Source organism: Phalangium opilio, unplaced genomic scaffold (genome assembly GCF_054372755.1).
Source record: "Phalangium opilio isolate 3A_F unplaced genomic scaffold, DU_Popi_V2 ptg000082l_1, whole genome shotgun sequence".
NCBI lineage: Eukaryota > Metazoa > Arthropoda > Arachnida > Opiliones > Phalangiidae > Phalangium > Phalangium opilio.
Genome location: NW_028324189.1, coordinates 4857342 through 4871419, shown reverse-complemented (window position 1 = coordinate 4871419; position 14078 = coordinate 4857342). Strand labels below are relative to the sequence as shown.

Genomic DNA, 14078 nt, shown 5'->3' with positions numbered 1-14078 from the left:
GCAACGTTTTCCCGGATTTTTCTAACATGGAGTTATGCAAAAAATGGGGGTGGCCGGTGACGCGACTAGTGACGACTAGGAGAGGATATAGGTGACGGCCCCGTGCCCATAGCGTGTTGTTTGCAACTTGCAAGACGCCTATAAATCATAAAATATTGCAAAATTAATAAAATAAAATCATGAATAAATCGTTAAAATTAATTATCAACATCAATACTTACCGACAACTAGCCCTACTGAGAACAATAACAACTTCAACAAAAAACCGGGCTATAAATCTATCAATATCAAATAAAATACACTCACCTTTCTTTAAAAATGATTTAAGTAACAGATGGATTTATAGTACAGCTTGTTTGGAGGCTAAACGACTCTCAATGGGTAAAGAATCAAAAGGTAATGTCAGGTATCACTGACATTACCCGCGTAATAATCAGGACTACAATTTCAGGTAAATCCAAACCAAAAGTGCAATTAACTGATGAAGAAATGACTGAAGTTATCAGGGTTGACGTTTTAAAAAATCAATTAGATCAATCCCTAAATAAATTAAAAGAAAATTACTCTCAGCACTTGTCATCTAGATTAGCTAGTGGTACTATAGAAAAAATTATGGTCCCTGTAGAAGGTGACGAATATCCGTTAAACGAACTAGCGCAAATATTAAAGAAAAGTCCGCAACTTCTTGTCGTTAATATGATAAACTTCCCAGAAGTTAGTTACGGACTATCTAAGAAAAATAAAAAATTAATATTTTAATAAAGTAACGTTTTTAGGCTATTAAAGCAGCCATGCAAGCTATTCAATCATCAGGCGTAAACGCTAGTCTTCAACAAGACGGAACTATGATTTATATGAATCTTCCAAAGTATTGTCCGAATTAAATAGACCATGGAGTGTATAGAAAATTTCTAAAAGGGTAACCACTTTTGTACTTGATCCAGAGTGACGCGAGAATTCCGTGAAACACAGGCTAAAAAAGCCAAAGTCTTATTAAATCAAGCCAAAGAAGACATGAGAAATATTCAGAATAAATTTATTAAAGATGTCAGGAATAAGAAAGATTCATTTTCGGAGGATTTAATTTTTGACATTCAAGAAAATGCAAGTCTCATCTTAATTACTGGGTTCATACAAACCTGGAAAACCTGGAAAAATCAGGGAAATAAATAGTTGACGAAAACCTCAGGGAAATTGCGAATTATTAGTAAAATTCAGGGAAATCAGGGAAATTTGCGTCAAACAAGGGACGAGTGATTAAGCAAAATGTTCGTGAACATACCCCCCTCCATAGGATTAACATTACAACCAACTTTGGAGGCTCATAACTCCGGTTCTGCTAGAGATACGGGGATGTCCTTTGAGTATGTTATAGGCCAATTTGTCCCCCATCCTACTATACTAAAAACATAGGGCTACGACAAACAGGGGCCAAGTAATTAAGCAAAACGTAAACAAACAACCCTCTCCATAGGATTAACATTACACTGTACTTTGGAGGCTCGTAACTCTGGTTCTGCTAGAGATACGGGGATGTCCTTTGAGTATGTTATAGGCCAATTTGTCCCCCATCCTACTATACTAAAAACTTAGGGCTACGACAAACAGGGGCCAAGTAATTAAGCAAAACGTAAACAAACAACCCTCTCCATAGGATTAACATTACACTGTACTTTGGAGGCTCGTAACTCTGGTTCTGCTAGAGATACGGGGATGTCCTTTGAGTATGTTATAGGCCAATTTGTCACCCATCTAACCATACTAAAAACTTAGGGCTACGACATACAGGGGCCAAGTAATTAAGCAAAACTTAAACAAACAACCCTCTCCATAGGATTAACATTACACTGTACTTTGGAGGCTCGTAACTCTGGTTCTACTAGGGATACAGAGATGTTCTTTGATTATGTAATAGTAATATTTGCCCCCGCCTCCCCTCCTTCGTTAAAATTTGCTCCATAGGATACTCCATATACGGGAAAAACCTGGAAAATTCAGGGAAGTATATGGGGAAAAACCTGGAAATCTCAGGGAAATTTGTTTTCCAAAAGTTGTATGAACCCTGTTAATTGGAACTAATTAAGATAATTTACCATATGACACTGAAGAAATTATTATTAAAATATTTCAGATCAAATTTATGGTAGAGCAACGGATGATAGAAGGCGACAAACTGTTAAAAACTAAAGAAAAGGAATTACTTGGAGAATAACATTGAATAATTACACTTTGTACTTATTTTTTATTGTATTAACGACTGTTGTAGACCCTAAAATAAAATGAATTGAAATGAATTGACAACTGAAGATATTTTCTGAAAAAAATTTAATTCACTCAAATATAAATACTTCATACACCTGTACATCAAAATACTATCAATTAACAGATAGTTTCTTCATTAAACTTCCAAAAAAATGAAGGTGCCATGTTCAACAGGCAAAAATGATGATCACAAAGATAATGTTCGATCAGTAAATTTGTATTTAAAAACAACCGACCATCATCTTTGTTTTTTTAAGTCTATTTACGTCTTTCTTTCGTTAACTAAAGTAAAGCCAGCGAACAAAAAATAGGTCTTTTGTAGAGCTGGGGGTTTGGGGTGGAAGGTGGAGTGGGGTAGTCTCATGATTAACCAGATTTAATTTAATTAAAACCCATTTTAAAAAGATTTTCAAAAATGACAATTTAAGAAACGTATGATACAATTTTTAATGTTAAGTGTTCAATACTCGCAGTATTTCTTGAAATTGAAAAAACGGTAACGGGGAAAATAATTTGAAAATGGGTTGACGGAACGCGAGGCCATCATGACTCTTTTTTAAATAGGAAAAACTGTCCCTTAGTATTATTTATATCAGTTCTATAAAAAATTTGGTTTGGAAAATTATTTATTTAGAGTTCATCCTTTGTAGAATCTTCTTCCGGTGGTGCGCCTCCCGCACCAGCGTATAATTTAGAAACTATGGGTTGCGCGATGTCTTCAATTTCCTTCTTTTGTTTCTTGAATTCCTCAATGTCGGCTTCTTGGTTGTTTTCTAACCATTTAATTTTTTCCTCTAAGATGGTTTCTAATTTTTCCTTATCCTCGGCACTTAACTTGGCTCCTAACTTGTCCTTATCGGAGATTTGGTTCTTTAGAGAGTAGGCGTAAGATTCTAATTCGTTTCTGGCTTCAACTCTTTCCTTGATCCTCTTATCTTCATCAGCGAATTTCTCAGCATCCTTGATCATCCTTTCAATGTCATCGGGAGTTAATCTGTTATGGTCATTGGTGATGGTGATCTTTTCTTTGTTGCCAGTTCCTTTGTCTTCGGCAGTTACTTTAAGGATACCATTAACGTCGATTTCAAAAGTGACTTCAATTTGAGGAACTCCGCGAGGAGCTGGTGGGATGCCGGTCAAATCGAATTTTCCAAGTTGATGATTGTCCTTGGTCAAGGGCCTTTCTCCTTCAAAGACTTGGATGGTGACTGTATGTTGATTATCAGAGGCAGTTGAGAAGATCTGACTCTTTTTCGTGGGGATGACTGTGTTACGCGGGATCAGTTTCGTCATAACGCCTCCAACTGTTTCAATACCCATGGTAAGGGGGTTGACATCAAGGAGAACCAATTCTCCGGTATCTTCCTCTCCACTCAATACACCAGCTTGGACAGCTGCGCCATAAGCGACGGCTTCATCTGGATTGATGCCTCTGGTGGGTTCTTTACCATTGAAGAATTCACGGACCAATTGTTGAACCTTGGGAATCCTGGTTGAACCACCGACTAAGACGATTTCATCAATGTCCTTCTTTTGAAGATCAGAATCTTCCAAGACTTTTTGAACTGGTTTCAAGGTAGATCTGAAGAGGTCCATGTTGAGTTCCTCAAATTTGGCTCGGGTTAAAACTTCACTGAAGTCATCGCCATCGAAAAAGGATTCAATTTCAATTCTGGCTTGGTGAGCGGAAGACAGGGTACGCTTGGCTTTTTCAACTTCTCTTCTTAGTTTCTGGACAGCGCGGTTGTCGCTACGGATATCTTTGCCACTCTTCTTCTTGTGCAATTTGATGAAGTGCTCCATGACGCGTTGATCAAAATCTTCACCACCAAGATGAGTATCTCCATTAGTGGCAACTACTTCAAATACTCCGTTGTCGATGGTAAGAAGAGAGACATCAAAGGTTCCTCCACCAAGATCAAAAACGAGGATGTTCTTCTCTCCATCTTTCTTGTCAAGTCCATAAGCAATGGCGGCTGCGGTGGGCTCATTGATGATCCTCATGACGTTCAGACCAGCAATGATACCAGCATCTTTAGTAGCTTGACGCTGAGCGTCATTGAAGTAAGCCGGGACTGTGACGACAGCGTGGGTGACTTTCTTTCCAAGGTAGGCTTCAGCAGTCTCCTTCATTTTGGTTAAAACCATGGCGGAAATTTCTTCCGGAGCAAAGGTTTTGGTTCCTTGAGACGTTTCTACTCGAACATGGGGTTTACTGTTCTTGTCTATGACTTTAAATGGGAAGTATTTAATATCATGTTGAACAGATGGGTCTGTCCATTCTCTTCCAATAAGACGCTTGACGTCAAAGACTGTATTCTCAGGGTTAGTAGTAAGCTGATTTTTAGCTGAGTCGCCTATTAATCTTTCACCTTCTTGGGTGAAGGCTACGTATGATGGAGTGATACGATTTCCTTGATCATTGGCAATGATTTCAACTCGGCCATTTTTAAATACTCCAACACTGTTAAGAGGTTACATTAGAAACTTACACACATATGGGCAAAACCTTAAATTAAAATTACCATGAATAAGTAGTTCCTAAATCAATCCCAATGACTGTACCAACACTGTCCTTTTTATTGTCCTCCTCCTTCTTGGACCAAGCCAAGGTAATTACCATCAAGGCAATCACTAATGATTTTGTGCTGCACACCATTTTCTTTATTTTTTGTTTCAATCTGATAAAATATGAGAACATATTTTTGGAATTTGGAACGTACAAGATAATTCCTGAAGCAATATTGCTAAAGGAAGACTAAACATCTGTTCACTAATGAACAACTCATAGGGGTCAATAACCAATACCCATATGGTTGACTAAATACTTGATTAGTGTTGTACTTAGTGCTAGATTAGCTATCATCAAAATTTGAATTTTACATATCTAATTAAACATATTCTCACAATGAAATTAACAAGTTAATTATAATAGGCCTAAGGCCTATACATCGAACCAGGATTTTGATGTCCTGAGGAAATTGTAGACCTAAACATCCCAGAGTACTTGAAGTCAATTTCTACCTTCGATATAACCCTAATTTTAATAGAAAAAATTTCTGGTTCTTTCCAAAAAGAAATAGGTCGTTGTACCCCTCAAACCAATTGACCCGCTACCCTGACGCCCCTGACAATGATACTCATCAGGATGATGGCAAATCTACCCTTGTCACTTGAGTCACTCTTAGTTACACATCTAAGCCTTTGTTACCGGTAAAGTCAAAGTTCCGCGAAATTGAAAAAAATTATAAATGAATTTATAATTACCACAGCTTAAATATGATGATATTGTTCGCAGTAGAGAGTTATAACTGTACTCTTTAAGTAAACTTGGATAGCGAAATTAAACACGACAATCTAGAGCGAAGTATAATGAAAATGTACCGAGATACCAAGTTCACGTTGACTTTTGAAGAAGAACACGGCGGCGTAGCGTATATTGCTAGTGATTTCGTGGCGAACTATTATTGGGCTACGTCAAACTAGTTGGCGCTTTCCTATTGGCTGACGTGTCACATAGATACGTTGATAACAAGGATTGGTAAACGACAGCGTAGAATTAAGGATGAATGTACTTCATTCTCGCTGCAATCGTTTGTGGAAATTTCGTTATGTTTCCCGATTTTTCTGGAATATAATTTTATATCTAATCTTTGATAACATTACAATTAACTTCTTTTTACAAACTCGTGTTAAATTCCTCCCTATTTTCAACATGTAAAAATGTTTCAAAAGTAACGAAAAACTTTTTTAGTACGGAAACGGCACTCCCTACCTATGACTACATTAAATTTTAGAGGAAAATAACATGGGCTGTCACCCTATCTCATTATTTATTATACTTCACCATGTGTTTGAAGTGACTCATGAGTCTAGACACAGCAAACCCTTACAAAAACAGACCAATAAATACACGTATCATAGCAAACGAACAAAGAACTGTATTTAATTCCGATTAAACTAATCAACTACTATAACAAAGGGAATTAAACTAAACGAAGGATGGCGTTTAATGCTTGAATATAATCTATAAATAGCATGGATCGATTCTGTTAAAGCAGGGTATTATTTTGAGCCTGAGCCAGAAAACCTGAATTCATAGATAACAGTGTGATTTCTCAGAAGTCGACCGGCACTGTCCCTGTCTGTTGAACCTGGTAACTCACTCCATTACTTAAATATAATTCAGTTCAGTTAGTTATTTGAACAACGATGCGATTGATTTCAACGTGGGTTTTAGAACACCTTTCATTCAACGAAAAGATGAAGAATAGCGCATCGCGACGATAAATGCAGTGCAGATATTTTCCATTCTCTAGATTAGATTAAAATATATATGTCAATATATATACGTAATGTAAGGGTCCATAGACCTTTAGAAAAATTTGCTATAGAATGAAGTTCAACTTTAATCATTTTCTTCTTTTGGTCGCAACGCCTTTTGGTAGGTATATTATATTAAAAAAAGAAAATTATAATATTACCTTGGAAAATTCGACCAACCGAATCCGACACATTTTTTTTTTTTCTTTTTGCGTATAGTGATAAACTTAGTGAGTGGTTTGATAACCCATCCAAAAAATTTGACCTGTTACACGTGCAGTTCTAACACTCACAGCGATTGTCAAACGCTAAATTCTTCCAGTCATTACGAAAAACAATGTAAACAAGGAGAAGATTTTTGCATGGTAAGTGTTTCAATAAATAAATGTTCAATTCTTCATTTGGAAAATTGATAATTCAATTTGATAATTATCATTTGTGTGAAAGCTTGACTTGATAAATTCATATTTTATTTACTTATCATTTGTGTGAAAGCTTGACTTGATAAATTCATATTTTATTTACTTATCATTTGCGTGACGTGAAAACTTGACTTGATAAATTGATATTTTATTTACTTATTTATTTTATTATACCGTTTGAGTAGAGTGGTAGGGGCAAAAATTCCCAATGAAAACTGCAAAATTGACTAAATGTTTTTATTGAGAAATTGATTTTTGTGTTATACCGTTTGAGCAGATTGGTATGGGCAAAACTAACAAATATATAAAACTGCAGCGGTGTCATTTTTATTGAGAAATTGGTTTAGTTTATTGAAATTTTAAAGGCAGCTCAAATACTATAGAGACAATATATTATATAGTAGAAACCAACCTTGGAATGAGTACAGAATTTACTACAGAACAAACAAGTTATATACTTGAAGATTTACCTGTTCCAAGGGCGGTTCTACTATAATTCTATTGTCATTGAGCGGCTTGGTTTGGGGCCAAAATTTGTTGAAAACTTGAAACCACGCAGTCACCTTTTCTATAGATTTATTATTTTATATCCAAAATAAAAGTTCCCCTTTGTTTATCTTGTTTATTTCCTCTTTGCCAAAAGTCATCGCACTTTCATCATCCAATTAGCACCTTTTTGGAACTAATTGACAGGGAAGTCAGAAGCGATAATTGAGTTAAAAGGAAGGGGCTTAGCTAATGGTACTTTTGTGTTGTTGTAGCTGCCAAATAAGCAACTTTCTCCTCCAATTGCCTATAAAATAAGCCCTCCCAGTCATCAACTAAAAATAAGCTTAGACGTTCGGCCCAGCTAAAGATTCATATACTAATGAATATTCATCTATGAATTTAATTCAGACTAGCGCCTTGGGAAATTAATCATTAATATATTAGTCATAACATAAGTTCATAAGATATGTTCCATAAGTTTGTCACTGGTAACTTAGAAACTGGAGCTTGTCGTGAAGTGAGTGAGGTAGGTCATAGATTCGAGGTAAAGCGAATACGCCTGGTGAGGCGCTGTCAAATTCTTAGCACAGACTAAATAGGACCTAGATGGAAGTCCTGCAAAATTAATTTAACCGACCGAGTGTAGGACTTCAATTATCGTTTGTCGTTCTCGAACTAGTTATCTCAAGATAGCATTACGAAGTATATGAAGTGTCATACTTATGGAAAATATCTTATAAACTTATGAACCATAGCTTAATGCCATTTTCCATTTAGAAATTTCATTATATTATTGTACTTCTCCATGCTAGTAGCCAATGCATAAGACAGGCGGATTTTATTACTATTATTGTTGGCACTAATCTGAAGACTTGCCCTAGGGGTACAGCTGACATTGGAAACGTCTACGTTTCTGTCTAGGCTTATTTCCTTCCCATCGATCCTTTCAGTATATATATACTTCTCTATAGTTCCACCTCTTTAAAAGTTCAGACAGTCTCCTTATGTAGAAGTTTATTTGTTCCCTCCTCCCTAATGGTTCTTTTTAGTTCCCAATGACACTGTCAGCCGTTTCAACCCAACAAGACGAAAGATAAAAATTTAATTTGCTTACTCGAAAAATTATTCTTCTAGGCCAAGAATGAACTAAATATTTCAAAGAAGTTAATTGAATAGATATAATAAAAATTAATAAGGTATTGTCGCGTTTTTTTATCCAGGTGACTAGAGTAAAATACAGTTTGGAAAGTGAAGATAAATCTAGAAAATTTTGGTCCATCGAACGCAATTGCGCTAAAGATTGCGATAGCGGATGTATTACATTGGGAGAACGAACGAAATTATTCTTCTGCCGGCAATGTTGCAGAGGCAGTCTTTGCAATAATGGTACTGGTACAGCGGCAAATGCGGTGCAACCAGGACAATGGACAATTGCCTTACTTAGTATTTTTTACTTGTGTCGATACTTAATACAACAATATAGCTAAAAATAAATATTAAAGATAAAAAATCGAAATTTTTAAAAAGATTTAACTCTATTTCGGTCAAAAAAAAAAAGAGAACAAACAACATTACCAAATTTCCAAAATGTGATTTCCTTGGAAAGAAAAATAAGGAAGGATTGTTTTCCTTAGTATATATTTTAAAAGTAACTGAATATCGATCCTAAGAAAACCTACATCTCTCTTACTCTCTTTCTTAAACTCGTGTGCACTTTTCGGGAAAGGAACTCAGCAGAACTGTATTGAATTTAAAATATCCCTTTTAAAGACAGTATATCAATGTATAGGGAATATTGGATTTTAATATAAACACGGGAGTCAACGAAAAATCGCTATATAAATACAGGTAATATATCATATTGCAAAACTATATTGTGTAATATAAACTGTACAATATAAAATATATATTGTTGAAAACGCAACAAGATGATATAGAATTTAGCCGAAATGAACAAAACTATATATGTACTGTATATATATTAATCTAAGAGTTTTAAGTTTTGTGATGAATAAATATTACGCGTTTACTGTAAATCTCTTGTCTTTTTATTTCAAAGACGTCATCGCAAGGCAATTTATAACGAAATTGATTGGAATTAAAATAAATATAATTAGTAAATTTTAAAGAAAATCAAATTGAGTTTCCCATATTCTAAATTTATCTTTATATTCCTGCTCAATTGTACCATAAGTTTAAAAGATATGTTCCATAAGTATATGACTACCTAGGCCTATACTTCGTAATGTCAGAGACACTGAGAGCTAGTTCGATTAGAGAACGACCCGAGAATTGACTACACTCGGTTAATTTTGCAGTCCATCTTCCTATTTAGTCTGTACTAAATCTTTGACAGAGTCTCACCAGGCATCGCCTTACCTCGAATCTATGACCTACGTCACTTCATGACAAGCTCCAGTTTGTAACCAGTGACAAACTTATGGTAGGAACATATCTTATGAACTTATGGTTGTACTAAATTTCAGTACCGCTGTTGATTGTTTATTTAGAGTCAAGTTTTAATTACCTTTTCACTGAAAATTAGTTTGCTTTTGACGCGTAATTTTAAAACTGAAAAGTATTATTTTTGTGAAGGTGGGTAGGATGTAGGGAGATGTTTTCAAAAATTGCGGGAGATTAAGATATCTCAGGAGACTCACGTTGAAACGAGGCGCAACGCGTGCGTGAAAATTCTTCTTAGAATAATTAAAGACAGTAAGATTCACCCTCTCTAACTGCGGGTTCTAGTTGCGTAGCGCCGGTTATTTAGAGTTGTCAAATATGTACCTTTTTTTTAAGAATTAATAGTCTTCGCCACAAGCCGGGTCGTCAGGGCAACAGAACGTACACATTTTACGGACGATACCGAACCCCTTTTCCAAACATCCAGGTTGGCATTGAGTCGCGCAGCGTCTTTCGAACAATACCAAAGCTCCACCGACCCTCGTTACGTCAACCTAAGTTCAAAGCGAATGAAAAATTCAAAATAACGAAAACCCTTTTGAATCCGATGAGACAAATTTCTAAGTTTCTCCATTTCGAAGTTAAGTCTCTCGAATATAGCGTCTGCGTATGAATTAGTAATTATCTTCCATGGAAAAACGGAAAAACATATTTAACTATTTATTCACAACGTTACCTTGCATCTAATTAAAACAATATTCTTTCACTAGCACGCTTGATTTTTAAACTATTCCCAAACTGGAATTAATTAAGCCAAAATAGCTGGAATTGTACATTATTTGTCAGACCATAAGTTCATAAGATATGTTCCATAAGTTTGTTTGTCAGTGGTTACAAACTGGAGCTTGTCATGAAGTAGGTCATAGATTCTCGTAAAGCGACGCCTGGTGAGGCGCTGTCAAAGCCTTAGCACGGACTAAATAGGAAGATGGACTGCAACGTCAACCGAGTGTAGTCAATTCTCGCTTGTCGTTTTCAAACTATCTCTCAGTAAATTAAGTCTCTAGCATTACGAAGTATAGGAAAATGTTATACTTATGAACGTATCTTATAAACTTATGGTCAGAGGTATTTCAAAGGAGTTTTACTGCGTCTAGGGACATAGTTTACATAGCACGAGTTTCTCTATAACTTTGAATCCATCAGTGCTTCGACTCCCTTCATTTTCGTAGGACTACAATTGATCAATTATTAAAAATCTTTGTCGTTACTGTTAAATAATAAATAGGTTATAATTAAAATCAACGTTCGCTATCATTAATCTTTCGGATACGTAATTAAATTAAGTGGAGTAGTTGTCAATAGAAGTAAAATTACGTATTACGGAAACCGTCACACACTCGTGAATGGATGAAACTCACGAAGCGGAAACTACAAAAAACTATCCACTCTAGTGGAAATAATCGTCTTTACCGCTTACTTGACAAAAATGGGCATTCCTGCTGCATCGGGCCAAATCCTTTTCGTCGGTAGGTACCAGGCAAGGGTGATCTTTATTATAAGGCTCGCGGGAGACATCCAGTAAGCACGTGAAACAATCCGTCATATTAAAATAGTCATCGAAGTAAAATTGACCAAAGACAGCTACGTTAACATTAAAGGTTATATCAGAAGTATTCTATACTTCTCTTCGAGAGAAGTGTACCTCAAAGCGGGGTAATTGTAACCTGATTCTTCCCAATATCATTTTACATTTGGAGTACTCAAGGTTACTAAACCGAATTACATACGCCATAAATAATTCCCTCATCATTATACTCTATTAGCGCTATTTGCAAGTACGCATGCGCTTGTGGATTTTTGTCCCACGTTAAGACAATCAAGGTTTGTTGGCTAATTGCTGAGGATTTAGTACCAAACAGTTATAGAATTCCCCCCTAGCACGGTGCCAGGCCCATCTGAAATTTAATGAGCAGGAGAGCAAACAAAAACGGTGAGCCCTGGGAAGAACCATTTTACATTACTAAAGTATTAAGAGGATACAGAGTGTCACCCTTCTTCTATTATCCCCTTCTGGTTATTTCAATGGGAATCGACTATCAACGTAAAACTGATCAACATACCTTGAGACATTCCATAAAACAATAGAATACGGAAATACCCGCGACGAATTCTATCTTGCGCAAACATAACGGTACACAAAGCTCGCGGTGTCTCTGTTGTTTGAGGTGAAAATGAGGAATATTTCGAGTGTGTTCTGTATACGATAATACGTGTACTTTGAAAAGGGGTGTGGACACATTTTATATATTAGTTTTCGTCTAAATCTAGAGGCTTCTTTTTTGGGAGGGGCTGATACCATGGTAATACGCTTGTGTTTTCGATATCATAAAGAAAAACAATTGGGACAAGTGCCCCATGAAGAAAAACCATACAGAGGTCATGGTTAAAGAGTCTTTTTATAACTGACAGGAATTATGTGGGCTGTAAACTAAATTATGACATAATAAAATTATTTATCTGAAAATTGTAAACTGAAACTGTCAACGATTATTTTCGCTTCGTAAATTAACTATTATTTAACGAGGTCTTTGTCAACCGTTAATCCTAAGTCCCTTGGGAAAATAAGACGGTAAATCCATATGACAGATAACAAAATACGTCATACAATGGATGGTGTGATATTAAAACGCTAAGCCCCAGAGAATATTATCAAGTTCCGCGTTAATTGCCGGATTAATAGCCGTAAATTGATAATAAATTTAACTGATAATTATAAAAATTATCCTGGTTTTGGAAAACTTAAATACAGCGTTCAGGTGTGTTTGTTGAACAAATTGACATTTATCTTCTGCTGGTTCGGAGCAATTTGTAATATTTATTAAAGATGCGAGTCGCGTCTCTCCTGGGGTTTATTTTAGGTTTGTTTTATAAATTTTCTGGAAGAATATTACGAAGTATTCCAGGAATTAAATACATATAACCTATATTATAGCCTCTACTTTGGTCATCGCTAATGGAATTTACCTTAAAAACGAGGACAGTTTTCTTCAGAGAGCTGAAGCGTTGGCCGTTGCCAAGGACACGGAATTGATTTCGAAAGGGCAACCTTTATTAAACAATTATGCCAAAACTGCCAAAGACGAAGTTTGCTACGAAGATCTGGGATGTTTTTCAAAAATCACCGGGCCTTTTGGATTTATCGATCTGAATCCGGAAAACCCGGAAAAACTGAGAAATAAATTCTTCCTGTATACTAGACGCAATAAGGACAGTCCGGTAACGCTCCATTACAAGGACCATAATACCATAAGTACTGGTTTCTTCGATGCCAATAAGCTAACGGTTATTATCAGTCATGGATTTAACGAAGATTCCACAAAGGATTGGTTGAAGCAAATGAAGGACAGCTTTTTACAAAAGGTAAAGATATTCGAGTCTTCACTTCATGCGATATACTTCACAAGATATGTTCCATAAGTTTGTCACTGGTTACTGAGAGCTTGTCATGAAGTACAAACTAAATGAGAAGATGGACTAGAAAACCGAGTATAGTCAATTTTTCGCTTGTCGTTCTCGAACGAGCTCCCAGCAAGTCTCTGGCATTACGAAGTATAGGAAGTGTCACACTTATGGAACATTTCTTATAAACTTATGATCCGATATAAACGCGGCGTCTCAAATTACGTGGTCAATTTCAGGAAGACTGTAATTTGATTGTGGTTGACTGGGGCAGAGGCGCCGTTCTACCATTTTACGGACAATCCATTGTAAACTCGGAACTGGTTGCCAGAGAACTTAGCGTCATACTCACACTACTCGTTCAAAAGAGAGGATTAAAAGTTGAAAAGATTTACGGAGTTGGTTATAGTCTGGGCGCTCATTTAATGGGAATGGTTGGAAAGAACATGATCAAGAACTTCAATAAGAAAATGGACCGCATTACCGGTTTGGATCCAGCTGGTCCAAGCTTCGAGGACAGAGACGCGACAGTTCATTTATCGAAAAATGACGCTAAATTCGTGGACATCATTCACACTAGCGCTGGCACTAGCATAATATTTGGGGATTTTGGCATAAAGAAAGCTATCGGACACGTGGATTTCTACCCTAATGGTGGAAACAATCAACCTGGCTGTAGCTTATGTATGCAGCTACTCTATTATAAGTGAAGTCATA

At 36.1% G+C, this 14078-nt stretch overlaps 5 protein-coding genes across 5 annotated transcripts; 3 read left to right on the top strand and 2 right to left on the bottom strand.

The window, feature by feature from the left end:
• The first annotated feature begins 124 nt into the window (after positions 1–124).
• On the top strand, positions 125–2306 carry mRRF1 (mitochondrial ribosome recycling factor 1). Its single transcript, XM_089847878.1, has 5 exons — positions 125–396; positions 452–714; positions 777–868; positions 945–1104; positions 2132–2306. The coding sequence occupies exons 1-5, from the start codon at positions 180–182 to the stop codon at positions 2210–2212; spliced, it is 813 nt and encodes a 270-aa protein (XP_089704004.1). The 5' UTR covers positions 125–179; the 3' UTR covers positions 2213–2306.
• Hsc70-3 (heat shock protein 70 cognate 3) lies at positions 2307–5696 on the bottom strand. Its single transcript, XM_089847874.1, has 3 exons — positions 5530–5696; positions 4788–4943; positions 2307–4726 (listed from the first exon to the last, which is right to left on the bottom strand). Exons 2-3 carry the CDS (start codon positions 4919–4921, stop codon positions 2893–2895), a joined length of 1968 nt encoding a protein of 655 aa, XP_089704000.1. The 5' UTR covers positions 4922–4943; positions 5530–5696; the 3' UTR covers positions 2307–2892.
• A 487-nt stretch (positions 5697–6183) lies between these two features.
• LOC149651089 (uncharacterized) lies at positions 6184–13070 on the bottom strand. The gene is made up of 3 exons (XM_089847886.1): positions 11380–13070; positions 10284–10453; positions 6184–6577 (listed from the first exon to the last, which is right to left on the bottom strand). The coding sequence occupies exons 1-2, from the start codon at positions 11503–11505 to the stop codon at positions 10298–10300; spliced, it is 282 nt and encodes a 93-aa protein (XP_089704012.1). The 5' UTR covers positions 11506–13070; the 3' UTR covers positions 6184–6577; positions 10284–10297.
• Positions 6564–9532, top strand: LOC149651090 (uncharacterized). Its single transcript, XM_089847885.1, has 3 exons — positions 6564–6706; positions 6805–6950; positions 8717–9532. Exons 1-3 carry the CDS (start codon positions 6658–6660, stop codon positions 8981–8983), a joined length of 462 nt encoding a protein of 153 aa, XP_089704011.1. The 5' UTR covers positions 6564–6657; the 3' UTR covers positions 8984–9532.
• On the top strand, positions 12787–14071 carry LOC149651088 (pancreatic lipase-related protein 2-like). Its single transcript, XM_089847204.1, has 3 exons — positions 12787–12820; positions 12895–13322; positions 13601–14071. Exons 1-3 carry the CDS (start codon positions 12787–12789, stop codon positions 14069–14071), a joined length of 933 nt encoding a protein of 310 aa, XP_089703330.1.
• Positions 14072–14078: the final 7 nt, after the last annotated feature.

Excerpts from the sequence above, each read along its gene's own strand:
- mRRF1 (XM_089847878.1), top strand. The coding sequence starts at position 180 with ATGAATAAATCGTTAAAATTAATTATCAACATCAATACTTACCGACAA. Across the intron at positions 397-451 it reads AATGGGTAAAGAATCAAAAG|GTAAATCCAAACCAAAAGTG; the intron begins GTAATGTCAGGT and ends CTACAATTTCAG. Across the intron at positions 869-944 it reads ATTTATATGAATCTTCCAAA|AGTGACGCGAGAATTCCGTG; the intron begins GTATTGTCCGAA and ends TACTTGATCCAG.
- Hsc70-3 (XM_089847874.1), bottom strand. The coding sequence starts at position 4,921 with ATGGTGTGCAGCACAAAATCATTAGTGATTGCCTTGATGGTAATTACC. Across the intron at positions 4,727-4,787 it reads TTAGGAACTACTTATTCATG|TGTTGGAGTATTTAAAAATG; the intron begins GTAATTTTAATT and ends ACCTCTTAACAG.
- LOC149651090 (XM_089847885.1), top strand. The coding sequence starts at position 6,658 with ATGAAGTTCAACTTTAATCATTTTCTTCTTTTGGTCGCAACGCCTTTT. Across the intron at positions 6,707-6,804 it reads TTTGGTCGCAACGCCTTTTG|TGATAAACTTAGTGAGTGGT; the intron begins GTAGGTATATTA and ends TTTTGCGTATAG. Across the intron at positions 6,951-8,716 it reads AAGGAGAAGATTTTTGCATG|GTGACTAGAGTAAAATACAG; the intron begins GTAAGTGTTTCA and ends TTTTTTATCCAG.
- LOC149651089 (XM_089847886.1), bottom strand. The coding sequence starts at position 11,505 with ATGACGGATTGTTTCACGTGCTTACTGGATGTCTCCCGCGAGCCTTAT. Across the intron at positions 10,454-11,379 it reads GGAATGCCCATTTTTGTCAA|GTTGACGTAACGAGGGTCGG; the intron begins GTAAGCGGTAAA and ends CTTTGAACTTAG.
- LOC149651088 (XM_089847204.1), top strand. The coding sequence starts at position 12,787 with ATGCGAGTCGCGTCTCTCCTGGGGTTTATTTTAG. Across the intron at positions 12,821-12,894 it reads TCTCCTGGGGTTTATTTTAG|CCTCTACTTTGGTCATCGCT; the intron begins GTTTGTTTTATA and ends CCTATATTATAG. Across the intron at positions 13,323-13,600 it reads AGGACAGCTTTTTACAAAAG|GAAGACTGTAATTTGATTGT; the intron begins GTAAAGATATTC and ends GGTCAATTTCAG.